This window comes from Mustela nigripes, chromosome 2 (assembly GCF_022355385.1).
Source record: "Mustela nigripes isolate SB6536 chromosome 2, MUSNIG.SB6536, whole genome shotgun sequence".
Lineage (NCBI taxonomy): Eukaryota > Metazoa > Chordata > Mammalia > Carnivora > Mustelidae > Mustela > Mustela nigripes.
Window position 1 is genome coordinate 204,539,854 of NC_081558.1, and position 18,973 is coordinate 204,558,826.

Here is an 18,973-nt window from a genome sequence, read left to right on the forward strand (position 1 = left end):
TTTTTAAATCCCTTAGGAGGCACATTTCCAGAGCTACTGTCCTGAGAGTCTCAGAGAAGCAAAGTTTTCAATTTTGTGTTGTGACTGAGCCGACTTTGCTAATCTTTGACCATGGGAAAGAGTTTAGCTCCTTCGGGGAGTCAGGGAGGGCAAGACCAGAATTGTGTGGAGAATTTTTTTGTATCTGAATATATGTTAGCTTCAGTCTTGTTGTTGTTGTTTAAGTGGACTGAGTGACTTCAGAAGTGATTTATTATAAGTGACTTGAAAAAATATATATGTATACACACAGATCTTCCTGAATAGCAACTGAGCTTTCTTAAAGAGTCAATTCATCATAGAAGAAACATCTCACAAATTTATCCAACAGCTGTATTCCCAATGGATGTATTCTCTCTGAGGTCTGCCATCTGTTCCAATTATTCCTTCATCGTTTTTGGTTTAAAAGCCTGACAGGTTTATAACCAGTATGAAAAATTCCTGGAGTGTATTTCTTTTCATCTAGGGAGGGGGAAGAGCTTTTCAACTTTGGAACTTGTGTGTCAGAGTATGGATGAGGCTGGAAACTGCATGGAAACACTCAAATCTCTATATCATATAATATACAATGCTGTGATACTCGTTGAGCTTCGTTTACATGAGGACAAAGTCATTTTCAAATTGCTGCATTAATTTAGGACTGTTGCAGAAAGAAGCCTCTTGCTTCCTTTCCATTCTCCCTACTCCCAAACTTTAACTTCAGTGTTGTATTCATTCATTAAAAGTATCGTAGTAAAGTACAAATATTCTCAGAAGGAATGATACACGATGCTATTTTCTCTCCTCGTTACCAGATAGGAAATTTGGTGAACAAGGAGTAGTGTTGAAGGTGATCAAGGTGGGCTTATGAGGTGGAAGATAAAATGAGGAAAGTGCAGTTTTCAACTCTATAATTTAATCTAAACATAGTTCTATTAGGGAACCACAGTTGCTCCTCTGAGAAGATGTAGAATATAACAAAATCAATCTTAGGGTCTTGATTTTGAAGATTCAGGTAAAAGCAACCCACTCCTAGTACTTTTGTCTGACTTTTGGTCCATTTAACTAAAATCAGAAATTGTTGTATATATATATAAAAAAAAGCATCTATCTAACGCTCCTCATGCCTATTATGGAAAATGAGGTGACCGAGGTTGGTTAAGGAGATAGTAGATTGTTTTACAAAAAGACTCATAACATTCTTTTAATTAGTGTCTAACAATCCCACTGAGACTCCTGCAGAACATGTTCACTTAATCAAAGGAGAGTTTACCAATTGGGGGGAAAAAAAAATATATATATACACACACATACACTTAACTAGCAATATTGGTATTTTCATCAGGGAAGTTATTGAAAATAAAGGGACAAAAAGTAGTTATAGGTTTCCCAACTCAATCATTTTTCAGATTTCTTTAGAATTCATTCTTGATAATGATAATAATAATAATACTAAAGTTTATTTCTCCAAAGTATATATTTCTAACAACAGCTAGACAGCAAGGAATCAAATTGGTTGTGTATTCATAATAAAAGATAAATAAAGTTGGTCTTTATCTGGTTAATTAAATTAATATTGATCAAAATTTGAATATAAGATATGCCGTCTTTTTTTTAATGAATTTGGGACTAAATGTTCTAACATTTTGGACAGTCCACCTAAAATCTGATTTTTTTAAATGAAAAATAAAACATTTGTTCTTTGGGTATTGAGTTTGCTAAGTTCTTTATAGATTCTGGACACTAGTCCTTTATCTGATATGAAATCTTGCCATTTGCAACAACATGGATGGAACTAGAGCGTATCATGCTTAGTGAAATAAGTCAAGCAGAGAAAGACAACTATCATATGATCTCCCTGATATGAGGAAGTGGTGATGCAACATGGAGGCTTAAGTGGGTAGAAGAAGAATAAATGAAACAAGATGGGATTGGGAGGGAGACAAACCATAAGTGACTCTTAATCTCACAAAACAAACTGAGGGTTGCCGGGGGGAGGGGGTTTGGGAGAAGGGGGTGGGATTATGGACATTGGGGAGGGTATGTGATTTGGTGAGTGCTGTGAAGTGTGTAAACCTGGTGATTCACAGACCTGTACCCCTGGGGATAAAAATATATGTTTATAAAAAATAAAAAATTAAAAAAAAAAAAAAAGAAAAATAAAACATTTAATAACTTGTATTTAAATTCCCACATATGAAATTCACTAGCCTGAAAGACAACTTCCCCCTTTGAATGACCACATAGTCTCTAAGTTTCCATAGTTGTTACCATTCCCTATAGGAATATTCTCAAGCAAACAAGTTTATTCAGTTATGGTGTCTCCTTAGCCTCTATAAGCATTTGTGTTTGTGATCTCTGTTTAATGTTAAGGGTTGAACTGGACAATCTGCTTCAAACAACAAAAATAATAACATAAATAAGCAAAACTAATCTATCTTGGATCCTTAATAATATGACTTGATTTTAACCAAGATATCAGCTTATTAGACTATCCAGTGGTCTAAGGTGGCCCCTGATTTCTCTTCTTTGGAAATTTTACCACAAAATTACTAATCATTCACTTGAGAGAAGCAGATTACCACCAAACCCAAATCTTGTATGATACAGTTTTTCTATAGAGAGAGAGCTCATAATTGTTCCTTAAATATAGAACACAGTTCTATGTGTTAAGAATGCAAGAAAACCTTGTTATATGCCTGCAAGGCAATGATATCCCTAGGAAAACAATAGCACAAAATACAGAAATAGCAATATTTGGAGGTTTTAGATAGTTATCCTTGATTGTATCTAACATATTGCCAAAGAATAACTCAATCTTCATCTTTCTTCTTTTATAGATATAGAATTCTAACCTTTCAACTTTCAGCATCTATATGCACAATTAATTTTGATATATTCCTATATAATTTAAGAAAGAATAACTAGATAGGCATGTATAGGTACTGAAGACAATAATGTTAAGAGGATTAGTCAGGAAGATATTCTTTTAAAGATATTTTTTTGAGAGTAAAATAATAAAGTTGGTACACTTAACCAGGTATGTAATGGTAGAGCTTTAAAGAAACAGTGGGTTGAAAGTTCATTAATTTAAATATTTGGGAATTGTCAATTCAAAACATGCCTCGACCTGTATGGATGTTTCCCTTATTGATTAGTCCACCATATGTATTGTAGAACTTCTCGGAGTGTGGAGTAGATATCTCTGAGTTTACTCCCTTCTATCCTTCATAACCGACATTGCCTGTCTACTCTTGGCTCATGCTTTGCCTCTCTTACCGATAGGTGTTCCCACTCCGTAACCTTTAGAGTCAATGAGGCCCCCAATCTGAGTGAGGTTGCAGTTTCTCTGCGTCACATACTCAATGCTGGTGGACTCCATCAGCAGGGCATAGTCAGTGGTGAGTACTCGCTGGATTCCTTCATCACTATTTTTAACCAGGGCTGTCTGTTGCCTGCTGCTCATAAAAGCCCACATCTTCTCATAGGTGGATATCCTTGATTTCTGCAGGGAAAGAAAGAACACCCACCAGCAGAGGAGTGCTGAGAAAATGCATCCTAAAGCTACTCAAGATCCCAGTGGTCCAAGTAGTATAGAGAGTCTCTCTTTTCAGGTAGAGAACCAGTATGGTGGATCCCTGGACTTCAGTTTGGTAGTTAAGAAGAGCCCAATTACTACAGGAAAACACTGGAAGTTCTGAGGCAGCTATGGAGGAAAGGGAGGAGATCTTGCCGATTAACAGTATAAGATATTGGCTCAAAGTCCTTATGTTGCTTTCTGTTAGGGAAGAAAGAACACTGGTATTGATGACAGCATTTACCTAATGGACTGTGGTCACTAAGAACAAATTCCTCAAGGCATACTGGGCCAAGGAATGACTAGCTCACTCCAGGACTCTCTTCATGGACTCCATTCCCCTTTATCCCCTCAACTTCAGCAGGCACTGTTTTACTATCTTCTGGTATGTACATCTCTGGACCTGATACAGCATGCCTTTGCTGGGGGCAGCCCCGAGATAAATCACATGCTATTACTGCTTTGTTTATGAAAGAACTTCCATTCATTCATATCTTCTCTGGAAAACTTAGAATACAAATGTTCTTTTCAAGCTGAAATTCAGATCAGAAAATTCTTCATACTGTACTTATATGCTTTTTAATATATATACTAAATTTCAATTGCAACTATATTTTAGAAAATGAGAGCTGAATATTTCATTTCAAAGTGTTCTATGATGTTGTCTTTCCCCTTATTCTTCAGCTTTTTGATAGATTCAATAATAAACCATAAATATGCTTATGATATCTGCATCTATACATTTCATTATCTCATTATCATACTTTCTTTGTTAAAGTATGCTGCCTTAGTTTTCATATTGCTTGGGTATGGATTTTCTATTCTTTTGAGTAATGATTTATGATTAGGCATTTTACATTTTACTCTGTAATTTCCATATTTTTCCATTTTTTTTCCTGAATTTGTCTTCATTTGCATCAACACTCCCCTCCATTTATTTTGAAAATGAAAGACATTATGGAAATTACTGATAATTCCGAACTAATTCCTGCCCCCACACATGAGACAGCTTCTTTGGCAGGCATCGGGTCTATCATCTTAAGAGTGCAGAGAAGCTTAAAACATGATTTGGGGCCATAAGCAATAAATGGAATACCTGTGGAATCAACTCTGGCGTGGTTATTCATTCTCAAGTGTTCCTGGGGGCTCAGTTAATTCCTAACTCTATTTAGGACCTGGGTTAATGCTGTAGACTTTATGAGTAAAGGGAGGACAGATGGCTTTATTTTGGATTGTTAGGCATTTGAAGATCCCCCTGAGAAAGGTCTTGTGAGACAAACAACAATTCAATAAACAGTACCTTATAGATACTGGTATTTTATGGAACCCATTCTGTCATGATTAGGCCCCTGTGAATTACTCCTCAACCCTAGAGATATCTGCAAATTGGAGCTCATGTGTCCATAACAAAAGCATGTTTTTTTGGATCAGGGTCAATGTCTCATTTGGTGTGTGATTTCAACCTCTAACAGATAGATAATGTTAAATTTGTAATAAAGAACTACTTGAAGGAGTACAGGGATGTCAGTCTGTCTTTTGGTAGTAAATGCACAGCTGGGAAAAATTTTCCTCCTTCAGGAAACTATGTTAAGTGAAATAGATTTTTTAGAAGTATGAAATTTTAAAGTTGTCACAGACTTTAGAAATTTACTCATTCAAGCCGCTGTTTCCGGGAGGGGAGGAAATTTTGCTATAGAAGTTTTGGAGACTTCATCAAAGTCACAGAACTAGTCAGTAGCGGAGCTAATACAGGACCCCAGGACTCTTTCCACTGGACCATGATGATCTGGGGGAAGCGGATGTCCTTATTGCCAAATTTCCTCTGAGGTTGATTTTAATCTTATTTTCTCTGCCTGTAACACTCTAACTTAAATTCACGGATTTATATTATTCCCTGAAGCAGTTTGCTACTTTGTATCATGTTAACACAAACTTAGAGTCAGCCTCCACATTAAAAAATCCCATGAAACATCCATTTTTAATCATACTTAACTTTTATTAAAAATGAATGTTATAAATAGTTAGAATACTGGACTTTTAGTTTAAGGACGTTGAGGACAAAACAAAGTAAATTATGAGTTCATTCATGGTAAATGGACTAGTGTGGGGAGTCCAGGTCTTAAAGGACATGGAAGGAGATGAAAAGATTCAACTCAAAACCTACAAGCATGTCATTGAGCCCCATCAGATATGTTCTCAAATTATCTGATGTGGGGGGTTGTCTAATTTCTCAGTACATGAAAGACCTATCTATGGTCTTACGATATGTAGCTAGCATGTGGCTTGTATAACATGTGGCTCACAAAAAGAACTCAACAGCCCTCAAAGTCATCTACACTCAAGGAATCCATCATCATGTACCACAATATCTATGAACAAAAATTCTCAACTTCTACTTTCAATTTCTTTTCTTGTCCCATCACAGCTTGCTAACACCATTTCTCCCGAGTTGGCATGATCCTCACAACACAACAGGCATAGTGATGTTCTGTGGAGCTGGAGGTCATGGATTTAATTCAACCACATCTACTTCTTTCTTCTCAGGGTAGAAGGTTGTTCCTGACCTGAACTCCCTGTGGTGCCAGAGGGGAAGACTAGCTGGTATGGACTCCTTTGCAGTGATGAGGGCAGAACTGGCTCCCAGTAAGAAAACTACCACTTGGTAGAGGACTTGGTCAAGTTGAAGATACAGGAAACAGTCTAAATTTCTTTGACCCCCAACCCCTTGCCATTCTTTTTTTTTTTTTAAGATTTTATTTATTTATATTTATTGGACAGAGAGAGAGAGAGATCACAAGTAGGCAGAGAGTCAGGCAAAGAGAGAGGGGGAGGCAGGTTTTCTGCTTAGCAAGGATGCTGAGGCAGATGCGGGGCTCGATTCCAGGACCCTGAGATCATGACCTGAGCTGAAGGCAGCGGCTTAATCCACTGAGCCACCCAGGCCCCCCCGCCCCCCCGCCCCCTTGCCATTTTTGATGCGGCTTAATAATGGTAAACAAAATGGATCATAGACTAGCACCCTTCGGTTTTCAGCTAAAATTCCCTTTCATTATTTAGAAATTTTGCTTTTGTGGGACACCATTGTATTCCACATTTGGAATTACAGACTATTTGAGAAGCAGAGGAGCGTAGATATTCAGAAAGACTCCCAAAATGTGGCTACAGAATAACTTTTTAACTATTAGAAATACCTCTGGGTGACTCAGCACCTTAGGACACAGTCCGTTTTCCACCTTTGAAGCCTACAAAAAGAACTTCATGGTTGGAAGAGTTTCCCTTAAGGATTCTTTAACCCTTACATTCTATTCTCTGGACCAGCTCCTTCATTTCACTTATCCAAGTCCTAACTTTGGAGACATGCGGAAGGTCACATTTGGTTAGTGAAAGAGCCAGAACAGAATCAGGGTCTCTTTCCTCTTTACTTCTGAGTTCTGTCCGTTGTCACGCCCTGTTCTGCAATGTTTATTTTTGTTAGGTCAAAAAGTACTATTTTTGTAGTAGTTAGGTTTATTTCTTTTTAACAGATTTTCCATTTTTAAGACACAAATCTTAGTAATTCTTAAATGAAACTATTTGAATGACAGATATTTTTGTGCTTCTAAATCTTCTGGAGTCTCAGCTTGCTACATAGTTTTAATAATATATATTTTAAAAATAGAAACAGTGAATGCCTCTTGTTTCAATGAATATGTCAGAGGTTAATTAGAATATTTGTAAAGTACTCTGAGTTTCTTAGCAAAAGTACTTAAAACTGAAGTCTTATTTATTAAATCTGAAATTGTTTTTTGTTTTTGTTTTTGTTTTTCCAAATACTGTAAGAGCATCAGTTTTAGATAATTTCATTTTGCCTGGTTAAACCTGATTATGTGGCTGTTCTGTTGCTGATGAAACACTGTTGGCAAAGATTAAGCATATTTTCATCTAAAATCCGTTATAAGGGAGTATTACTGTATCTCTATTTGATGATCATCATTTATTTCTCTTTTTCCCCCTATAGTTCATGCAAGTTAAATACTCACTGGAAAATGATTTACAATGTGTCTGTGTTCAGTTAAAAAGTACTTACTGAAAATAGTAATAATCACCAGAATCTGCAGTGTTTACTATTTGCCAAGCACTGTTCTAAGCACCTTGTGTATATTAATTCATTTAATCTTCAGCGTGATCATTTGAGAAAGATGCCATTTTTATGCCTCTTTTATATGTGAGAAATCAGAATGCCACATGAGGAAATGATAAAGCTCGGATTTGATTCCAGAAATCTGGCTTCAGGCTCTGTGTTCTTAACCAACAAGGAATCAGCTATTTGTTTCAATACACCAAGCAACAAACTCATGGTTTGGCTAACGTTTTAACAGCTAAATTCTCTAAAGAGACAACTTTAGTAAGTGGTGGTGCTATTTTTCTATGATAATCAGAACTGTTGCACCTCTTGTAGTCAACATCTAATATATGGCATAAAGTTAGGCAGATAACATATATAAAAAATTAGATTGTATTTTCAAAAGTGTGACAGTTGGAACTTAGAAGGAAGTGTGGATATTGTTTCTATTTTTTTCCTTTAATGGCATTTTATATTTTATATAATTCTGTTGTTTGCCGTTGCAGGGTTTCTGTTATAACATGTAAAACAGGTGTAGATTCTGTAGCATAAGAGAGTCTTAAGACCAATAGAACCTCCATTTTATAGACATATCCTTTTAATTTCTCGTTTGTACTGAGAAAAGCATGATTTATCACATTATTTCTTCAATCGGGTTATAGGGCTTCTACATTGGAGGTATATAATCTTATTACTTAGAATGAGCAATTGTGCAATTCTACGTAAGACCAATATGTCTGAAGACTTTACATATAGATCCATGTTTATATATGATTATTTATATATATATCCATAACCCCACATGCATACATATACACTGGGAATAAATTATTAATATTTTATCTTTGTTGTCTTATCAAAAATGCTATTATGAATATGGTGAATATAGCCATATTGAACAAATAAAATGCCAAATAGTTACATTTTAAAATCTTCTAATTACTTTTTCTTTAGATAAATCCTGATTTAAGATAAATATTAAAAATCAGTTAGAGAGACAAACCATAAGTGACTCTTAATCTCACAAAACAAACTGAGGGTTGGTGGGGGGAGGGGGTTTGGGAGAAGGGGGTGGGATTATGGACATTGGGGAGGGTATGTGCTTTGGTGAGTGCTGTGAAGTGTGTAAACCTGGTGATTCACAGACCTGTACCCCTGGGGATAAAAATATATATATAAAAAAAAAATCAGTTAGAGACCTGGAAATCATTTAGGTAGAAATCCAAGCTTTTGAAGCAGACACATCAGAGGTAATTTGCCTTTAAAATAATAATTTTAACTCATAATTTAAACATATTGTTTCATTAAGTAATATATTCTCATGGAATTTTAAAAATATGACTTAATTTACAAAAATCCCTTTGAAAGAAGATCTCAGAAGAAAATATTTATACTTACAGTGAGGGCCTCTGTCTTTCAAATGTATGTAATATGATCATTGCAGTTGATTGTGCTCTTATCTTGAATTGATAGAAAGTTATGACATTTGCAGAATCTTCAAGGTTTTAAAAATTCATGTGCTCCCTTTAAAAAATTCCCTCAGTGAGATTTAAACACCTTTGCTAAAACATTTTTCATGCTTTTCTCCTGTCTAGAGTTAAAGATTTGTCCATTATAGGCAATATACCAGGATTTGAAAAAGGCTAACCTTAATTGACCTCATGGATTTTTTTTTTTCCCAAACAGATACATTTTTAACAAATGGGGACTTAACATTTTGGGTACTGGTTGTAAAATTAGCTGAATCTTTCAAACACAAGCTAATATCTTCTTATGCAGAGAAGTCTGAGAAATGTCTTTCATTTTGTGCTTCCTTGTACGACATTCTGTCTGAAACCTGTCTCCCCATAATGGCTCATTGCCTCAGTTCCACTGGTGTGGTGTTCAATAACTTTCTTGAAATGTCTTTGGGGTTGATAACAGCTCCTAACTACTCCCTGGAAGGAGATTATAAAGGTTAGAGAGTCCCTTATTCCCATAGCCAGTCCAAAGTCCCTAGACCATGAAAGCAAGAAATGACAAGCCTGTTACGATTTTTTTAAACCTATTTTATCCAAGTCTTTTTAGACTGAATCATATAATCTGTGTAATCCTCTTGTTTGGGTCTGAGAGGACAGTGATGTGTTACAAGGCAAGCTTCTACTGAGAAACATTTCTTACATGAGTATTTTCTACCCTTCTGGCTCACAAGGACTTCTGTTCACACCACTTCTTGTCTGTACAAGACAGGCTCCTAAACCACCTGTTGCCTTGTGTTTAACAGGTCTGTGTGCATCTTTTCTCTTTACTGCTCTTCAGGGCTTTAGCGCTGCACACAATTTTATACCTTCCCCCTCCTACCTCTTACAATGCCAACCTCATGTGCAATGACTAGAGCTATGACTGGGGATCCTAGAAAATATATAAACTGAAATGAATCCTTCTGAACTACCTTACTTTGCTTCTCAGCTGAATTCTAAGGACAGCCTTACCATCTGGATGGCTATCTACCATCTGGAAATGGTTCCTCTGCCAACACCACGTATGTACCTAAGAAAGCTTCCAAAAACTAAGGTTTTTGTCTGGCCTCGTCTCTGAAGGTCTTTGAGATCTTGGGCACAGGCACTCCCTCTGGACTCCTCTGCCCATTAGCAGAAGGCACACCTTCCAGAGATCACTGACAGTAAGAGAGTCGATCAAAGACTAACATAGAGTTTTTGTCTGTCCGTCTGTCTGTCTGTTTGTTTGTTTAAATTCACTAAGACTGAAAAGGTAGGAGTAATAGCTAGGGGTGAGTATTGAATGCTAATGGTGATGACGGTAGTTGAAATTATAATATCTGACTTCCTGATTGTTTACAATTGGTCAAGTGGTACTGTAAACACATGACCTATTTAGTCATTTATTCTTTAAAATAATCTCATGAGTTAGCTATTATCCTCAAAAAACAGAAAAGGAAATCAAGGTGTGGAGCTTAAAGAACTTGCCAAGGTCTAGGTAGCTAATAAGTGGTAAAGTCAGAATTTGAAGCTATGCTGTCTGGCTCTAGAGCAGGCACTCTGAAGCACTTCACCATAACTTTTAAATCATATCCCAGCAACTGGTGTTAGGTGTATTTCCTGAGGTGATGGGCGGTATCCTCAATCTCTGAACAATGGACCAGCACCATTATCCAGTTTGAATGCTGGTTTGCAAGGGGCATTGGAAAATCCTCCTTATTCAGGTCTCAAAATGTTCTTAGACTTTTTATGACAATGCTTTCTTCAACTGGAAAAAAAAAAATGTGACTTGCCAAATTGTCGTCCTAAAACTAGAGTTTAGACTCTTCCATTTATTCTGAAAGGTAATTAACAATTACATCAAGGAGATAAAAGAGAATTTTCACACTTTCCTAACTTTCTATGAGAGATGGAAAAACTAGTGTTTTCGTGCTCCATTATGAAAGGGGAAACTGCAGCTGAATGCCCTTGCTGTCAACTTATTTAAGTATAAAAGAGGAAATAGGTTATGTCAACCTTGGGGAAGTTACACCCAAGTTGTATCCACAGCTTGGCTATGAACTGACTGGCCTTTGTACTTCCGACAATGCTGGTGGTGGTCTGAGGGCTTCGGGAGGTCATGGAAAACCTTTACTGTTCCTGCTTTTGGAAAAATAGAAAGAACTAAACAATTCTTCTGTAGACACCTGAGAAACCAATATAGTTAATATCATAGTATTAATTAGTACTATTCTTAGTGGAAAATAAAAGGGAGTTTGTTGAAAATTTCTTGTAAGTGAAGTGTCTTGAAGTTCTGAATTATTAAAACATTGACTTATAAAAAATTCTGTTTACTAATTGACAGCCTGACAAGGAGAAATAAAAGATCCCCTGATATTTGGAGAATTTCCTCACACATCTTCAACAGTCCCTGGATGGTTGATAAAAAATACCCTGCCTCTCTTTAACCTTGTCTTGGTAATTGGCCTAGTGGTAACTGAGACCCTTTGACCAAAAGGGTATTATATCATCCACAGTGCTTAAGACTTTAAGACTCAAAGTGCTGATGACTTTGAGAAAATTTGATGCTTAAAAAGCATCATAAACCAAGTGACCTTGGCCACAAAACCAAGAGTTGTTCCTTTTTATATGGACAATATCAAATTCTAGCTGTCCATCTAAAGCCTAGTGAATGCATGTGGAATTGAATTTATGATTTAATCCTAGTTCTCTTGTGTAAATACAGTCCCTGATGACCAATGTAGTTGTTCTATGTACAAATGACTCAGGGAAGGAAAACTGCTTCAGCCTCTCCTGTCTCAGACACATAGCACCTTGACCAGCACTTGCTTAATAGATGTCAATTTATTCCTTCGGCCTTACCTGAATTCACATGGTAGTGCAATTTCACCTGAGCTACTTTAAAAAATTAAATTTTGTTGTTGTTTTTTATGTTGAAAATAAAATAAACCTGAAATCTGGGGTTGTGTTGTCTACAAAAGCAGAAAAGTCTAGGGAATAAAGCCAATGGATTTTGATTAAAAGTTTAGTGAGCAACTTCTGGCCACACTTTTCAAAGAGGAACTTCTCTAAATGCTTATGACTCAAAGACCAGAAGGGCCATCTGTACCCCAATGTTTATAGCAGCAATGGCCACGGTCGCCAAACTGTGGAAAGAACCAAGATGCCCTTCAACGGACGAATGTATAAGGAAGATGTGGTCCATATACACTATGGAGTATTATGCCTCCATCATAAAGGATGAAAACCCCACTTTTGTAGCAACATGGATGGGACTAGAAGAGATTATGCTGAGTGAAATCAGTCAAGCAGAGAGAGTCAATAATCATACGGTTTCACTTATTTGTGGAGCATAACAAATAGCATGGAAGACATGGGGAGTTAGAGTGGAGAAGGGAGTTGCGGGAAATTGGAAGGGGAAGTGAACCATGAGAGACTGTGGACTCTGAAAAACAATCTGAGGGGTTTGAAGGGGGGGGTGGGAGGTCGGGGTACCAGGTGGTGGGTATTATAGAGGGCACGATTGCATGGAGCGCTGGGTGTGATGAAAAAATGATAAATAGTTATGCCGAAAATAAATAAAAAATAAATTAAAAAACAAAAACAAAAACAAAAACCAGATAGGAAGGATTGGTGTGTTTTGTGTCTTCACGGATTTGGGTAATTTCTATAGTTCTTTCTTTTTTGCTATTTCCTATCCCATAGCTGTAAAAACAATTTAGAATCAACTTGAAAGCAGAGAGACAGATTTTTACCATTTGGATGTTGCCAAAGGGATGGAGATGTATATATGTATCCCTTCCCCCGGGAACAAAAGCACTTCAAGTTACACTGTGTGTAATAAGGAAATGCTTCTTATTAGAAGTTTCCTTGTGATTGAGTGGAGATGAGACCCAGCTGTGCAAATAGCTGATGACCCAACAATGGGTCAGAATGTGCTAGGATAGACTGGGCGAGGGTGGTTTTCCTTATTCATTCAACAGCCCAAGAGGATATTGTCTTTGATTAGGAGAGAGAGGGAGGGAAACCTGACAGCACAGCAGAAGTGAAACATTAATGAAGACCTGGCTCAGGACTGAGTTTTTTTTTTTTTTTTTAATATTTTATTTATTTGACAGGCAGAGATCACAAGTAGGCAGAGAGAGGGGAGGAAGCAGGTTCCCCGCCGAGCAGAGAGCCCGATGTGGGGCTCGATCCCAGGACTCTGAGATCATGACCCGAGGATTTAACCACTGAGCCACCCAGGCACCCCAGGACTGAGTTTTTTGACCATTAACTCCTGTCACTCAGTGACTCAAGGTGGAACTAACCTGAAAGCCAAAAGCCTGGAATGTTTCTTTCCCTTGTGGAATAATCCAGCTTAAAAACCCTGTGTATCCCTCTGAAGCTTTCTGACAGCTTGCCTCCCTCAAGGGGAAAACTAAATCGGATTTAGTCCTTGTTTTCTTTTTTGCAAATAAATTCCTTCCTGATAAGTAGGGTTGCCGGCTGCAAGCTAACTTGTCCATTGAGGAACATGGAAACAGTGTCTCTTCCTGTGTGGGTCTCTATCATCCCCCCTGCTGCGGTTGGAATGTGTCCCCCCTCACATTCATATGATAATCTTTAACCCACAAAGATGCTGATATTAGGAAGTGAGGACTTTGGGAAGTGTTTAAATCATAAGGATGGAGCCTTTATGAGTGGGATTAGTGCCTTATAAAAGAGGCTCTAGAGAGATGCCTTGCCCCTTCCGCCATGTGAAGGTATAATGAAGAGTCTGTGACCTGTAACAGGGACCTCACTTGACCATGCTGACACTCTGGTGTCAGACTTCCAGCCCCCTGAAATGTGAGAAACACAGGTCTGTTTTATATAAGCTCCCGGGTCTGTAGAATTTCAGGACAGGAGTCAGAATGGGCAAAGACACTTGGTACCTTTCCCCCTTTGTCCCTCCCTCCTCTGATGAATTCCGTCTGTCTTAGAGTTCATTACTGCATTTGTTCGTCTTTTGAAACACGTTCTCTGAGTGCCTACTATGTGCCAGGCATTGTTTTCGGTTCCGGGGATGTAATGGCAAACAAAACAGAGCAATTCTCTACCCTCAAGGAGCTTCCCTTGTAGCACTCTGAAGTTTGGCTGAACCCTGGCTCTTGTCCTGACAGCTTTGTAAGTACGGGTAACGATATTTACTGAGCTGTGCCTCATTTTCTTCCAGATAAGGGGGTAATATTAGTCTTTGCCTCAACGGGTCTTTGTAAAGATCAGATGGGATAATATACGTATTTACAAACGGAGTGTGTGGCCATGAGCCAGGGTCCTCCGCAGGCTGGTATTCTCATTGCTGTTAGTACAACCATCACGTTCTTTCTCCCTGAGATGCTTATTGACTCATCATTTGCCTGGTGACCTGAGAGACCACTTTAATTCATGCCTCATTTTCAGGGCTAAGGAGCAAGCTGGGGCCCTCTTTGAGCAGAAGTTGTGAGAGTGGCACATGACTGTTGTAGGGAAATAAACTATCCAACATACTGCAATGGGTCCTGCTGGAAAAAACAGGGACTGGTACCCTAGATATACAAGAGATGGGAGCAGAAACAGAGCAAAACGAGGCTAAGCGGTGCTTTGTGAATACACAGCTTGTTCGCACAGTAGTAAAGTCCGGTCTATCGCCTTTGCAACAGGCAGCCTCTCCCTCTTCTGTATTTGTAGTATACATCCAGAAGGTAGCAGACTCTTCTCTGCCTCTACTTACCTCCTTCCTGATACTTTAAAACTTTTTGATGCTGGTAAAAGAGGTAAATCATTTCAGATATTTTTTCAGACATACCCAGTTCTACTTTGGCAGTGTCCGTTGGTCCTTTACGACTTGCAGGTAACTTTTCTGGTTTCTGACAAGTATCATGATAGATTACTAGCTTGAGGTAACTTCTGTCTCTTCACACTATTGATTTTACAAAAATCCAGGCTTTCATAAACTTGGATACCATATATTTAATGTCACTTGTCCTTAAAACAACACTTGTCTAGGGAACAATCACCACACTTTATACAGTTACTAAATCAATGATGTATTTCTTAAAGTGAAAAGCATGTTTAAAAATCATCTTTTTCTAATATAGGGGAAAAGCAAATCCTAACTTTTCATGTTACTCAGTTTTTAATAACCCTCTGGACTTTAAAACAGTAATTTTAAACAAAGTACTTAAAGCAAAGTAATTTTTATTTATTAATCATTATTAATTGATTAATTAAAATTTACTGCATAGGTAGTACCTATTTTTGTGAACCAATACTGGTGTACAAAGAAGTATTCCCAATTTTCCCACCCTTAGGTTTTTTGGTTCTAAATTAATATTCTTCCTCAGTTTTTGTCTACTCAATCTTGAGGTGACAACTTCGTTTTTGGTTAGCTAGGTATGCAACCTTGACACAGGTGTTTTTTTTTAGAGTTTATTTTGGTTGCACAACTGTTTTTCTTTTTTTCTTCACATGAACAGTTAAAAGAGGGTTCTAATCCATCCCTGTCTAGCATCAATTTTGTGAATTTGAAAAATAATTTAGTTTCTGAAGATTTTGTTTTCTTCATTAGAAAAGTGAAGGGTTGACATTCTTGATCTCTAAGGTGTTTTTGCTATCTCTACAATTCCCTGGATCTTTTGGAATCCATCCCCGTAGCCCCGACCCCTGGGAGCTATGATATCTGGCATTTCATAATAAAAGTACTAAGGCTTATTCCATAAGCAAGGCAGAAATCAGTTGCACTACTCTAAGTAAGTAATTAAAAAGACTTAACAATGAAATACACTTGACAATAAAACTATATTGACTTTAAGTTAATTCTTCTTTGGTGCTTCGGAAGGCAATCCTGGCTACTGGAAAGCTTCAGACCACTCTGGGGGCAGACACAATATTTGACTGGTATCCCCGGGGGATTTTTTTGTTGTTGTTGTTCTAAATCTCCAAATAAATTCCAGTATCAACACATTGATTTATTATCTGCCTTTATCTCATTAAATACAGACCATAAAGACCAAAACAATGATATTCAAGTATTCTGCATCTGATTATCAGAAATTCAGATTAAGGAATCTTTATTTTACGGGTTTCATGAATGAGTTATTCGTTAATGGGTGGTTGGACTATGTTCAGAAAACAGCTTTTTTATTTTTTTGTATAAAGGAAGAACATACTGATCTGTGGATCTCAGTGTACGAAATTGGGGCTAGAGGGGGCAGAGAAATTGCTTTATGGTGACTGCTGAGGGCGCATGGGTTCCTTATAATGCGAGTGTGCTGTTGTAAGTTTAATTAACAAAACAAAACAAAACAAAACAAAATCGCCCACATCTTTTTTTTCTTTCTTTCTTTTTCTTTTTCTTTTTCTTTTTTTTTTTTTTTTTGGAGAGACTCTTTTATTCCACATTCCCCTCCCCTCTGTGTGAGAAAACCTTTGAGAATACATTGTCAGTTTCTTACCTTGAAGAAGGTCATTGTTGATCCATCTCTTACCGCCCCATATTCTATCTTGGTTTGCTTTGCCAGATCATCGGCTGAATCTATGGGGGATTCCATTCTCTCTACTGTCAGGAAGGCAGCCAGATTGGCAGTGTAGGATGAAATGATGATTAAGGTGAAAAACCACCATATCCCTCCAACTATTCTGGTCGATAGAGCTTTGGGCATCAGCTCTGATCCTGTGATGGTATCACCAGAGTAAGAGTGTTAAACAGAGTTAAGAGAAGACGAAAGACTCATGATTTGACACTAGTCTAGGGAAATAATGTATTTTTATGTCATAAAATTATAAAGCCATTAAGGACTTTTTTGTGTGTAGGTGAAATAGAAGTGTTTTTTTGAAAATAGAGCAACATCTAAATGATCTTTTATCACTAATTGCAACTAATGCTTAAAATATAATTTATCAACATTTGATGGTATTAGATTTTTTTTAACCCTGGGCTATTCCATGTCTAACATTTATGGAGTTAGTTTAATTGCTTAGATTTGGGTTTATTTGCTTGTTTTTGTTAAAAAGTCAATTCTAAGACCTTGGGGCTTTTACTAAACTACCTGACATGCATGTGTGAAATAAAATGTTATCAGTCTTTGTACAACTATGAAAGCTTTGAAACACTAACTTATTTTTGATTGAAGAATTTTTGATTTAAAGATGAAAGAATGTGAGAAACGTTTATAAAAAATTAATATATTATGCCATTTGTCCCTATACTTTAACAAAACTTTAGGACTTTACAATCAAATGAAATAGGGTAAAGCTACACTTGACAGTAGATAAATCAATTTCCATTGTTTTATGTTACTTTTAAAGTCAAAATTATTTTTTTAATGTATACTCTTGTGGGACTGAGAAGAATATATTCACTGAAAAGCATACTGTTGTTTAAAGTGCTAATTTCTATTTTTATTTATTAAAATGTTTTTTTTAAGATTTTACTTATTTATTTGAGAAAGAGAGAGTGAGAGGCACAAGAGTGGGAAGAGTGGGTTAACGGGCTAAAGGAGAAGCAGACTCCTGCTGAGCAGCGAGCCCCTTACTGGGGCTTGATCCTGGGACTCTGGGACATGACCTGAGCTGAGGGCAGATGCTTAACCAACTGAGCAACTCAGGTGCCCCAGAGTGCTTGTTTTTTTATTATACTTCAAAGACTGGCTATTTCTTAGGTGGAAAGGGGCCTTTCCTGGTAAACTTACATGTTTAGATGTCATCCGATGTTTATTATTTGTAAAAGATAACATAGGGAGGCATGTAACACGTTTACCGAGAGGACCTTTCTCTCTTAAAAGAAAGGGTATATGGGCCAAGTTTACCAACACAAATTGTCAACATTTGTGAAAACTCTCCAGCTCAAAACTGTTGGTCAACCTGAACCCCATCTAGTAGTAGAATTAGAAAGGGGCAGAAGGGGGAATGCAGGGTTCACTCCAATCGTCCTCATTCATGGGTGGATTTTGGACCACTACCCTTGCCTGAAATTCACCATGGGTTCTGTACTTAGCATTTCCTCCATGAACTTAGAGACATGGTGAGTTTATATCATCAGTTAAAAAGTGGAAAATATAAAAATCTAAAAGGTAACGTTCAGCAGGTGAAGTATCTGTTTTCAAAGATTCTTTCACTATTCTGATTGGATGTTTTGGAGTTTTGGAGTTAATGGCTGAAGATGGAATGGGGGACACAGATAAATGAGTTTATACTAAAATTTAATCTATAAACAGACACACCTAATGCTCATGAAATCAAAGCCAGCTCAAGGCTCATGATAAGCAGATCAAGGTTAGCAGAGTTTCTGGGTTTTGAATTAACAGATACATTTTCCTAATGCTCTTACGTATCTGGGAGCTTTATTCTCTTTTAATGAGGTAAGTAGTTTCATTGCAATTTGTATTTCCTTCTTTTGTTTGTTTGTATGAGTCTGGGTGTGTAATATTACACAGATTTATAATAGTTTCCATTAAATTGCCTCCAAGGATTTAGTGGGATAGTTTGTTGCTGTTGTTTTAATCTTGTGGTTTAATGGGATTTATGTGCCTGTGGGTGACTGCGTATGCTTAATGCCCAAGGTTATTTCATATCTTTGTACTTAATTGATCTAGCAGCCTTTTGGCAGTGTGATATTATTTAGATCTTTAGTTGTTATCATTAAAATACCATTTATTTCATAAAATAGCCATGGGAAGTAAGTAGTACAGTTAATAGGTATATCTTCTTAGCTTATAGGTATAGATTTTGTGCTGCAAATTTATCCTTTTGTTGCATTCATGAAAAGATAAGGTAGTAATTTATTACTTGCATAAT

General features: G+C 37.1%; 1 protein-coding gene across 6 annotated transcripts in view; it reads right to left on the reverse strand.

Annotated features, from left to right (window-relative positions):
- The window catches only part of GRIK1 (glutamate ionotropic receptor kainate type subunit 1), a 390,406-nt gene that overhangs the window by 19,685 nt on the left and 351,748 nt on the right, over positions 1-18,973 (reverse strand). For all 6 annotated transcript variants that reach the window (XM_059392234.1, XM_059392239.1, XM_059392232.1 and 3 more), the window contains 2 exons: positions 16,633-16,850; positions 3,298-3,523 (listed from right to left, as the gene is read on the reverse strand). In XM_059392234.1, the coding sequence (XP_059248217.1) occupies positions 3,298-3,523; positions 16,633-16,850 (444 nt within the window). The remainder of the gene's footprint in view (positions 1-3,297; positions 3,524-16,632; positions 16,851-18,973) is intronic.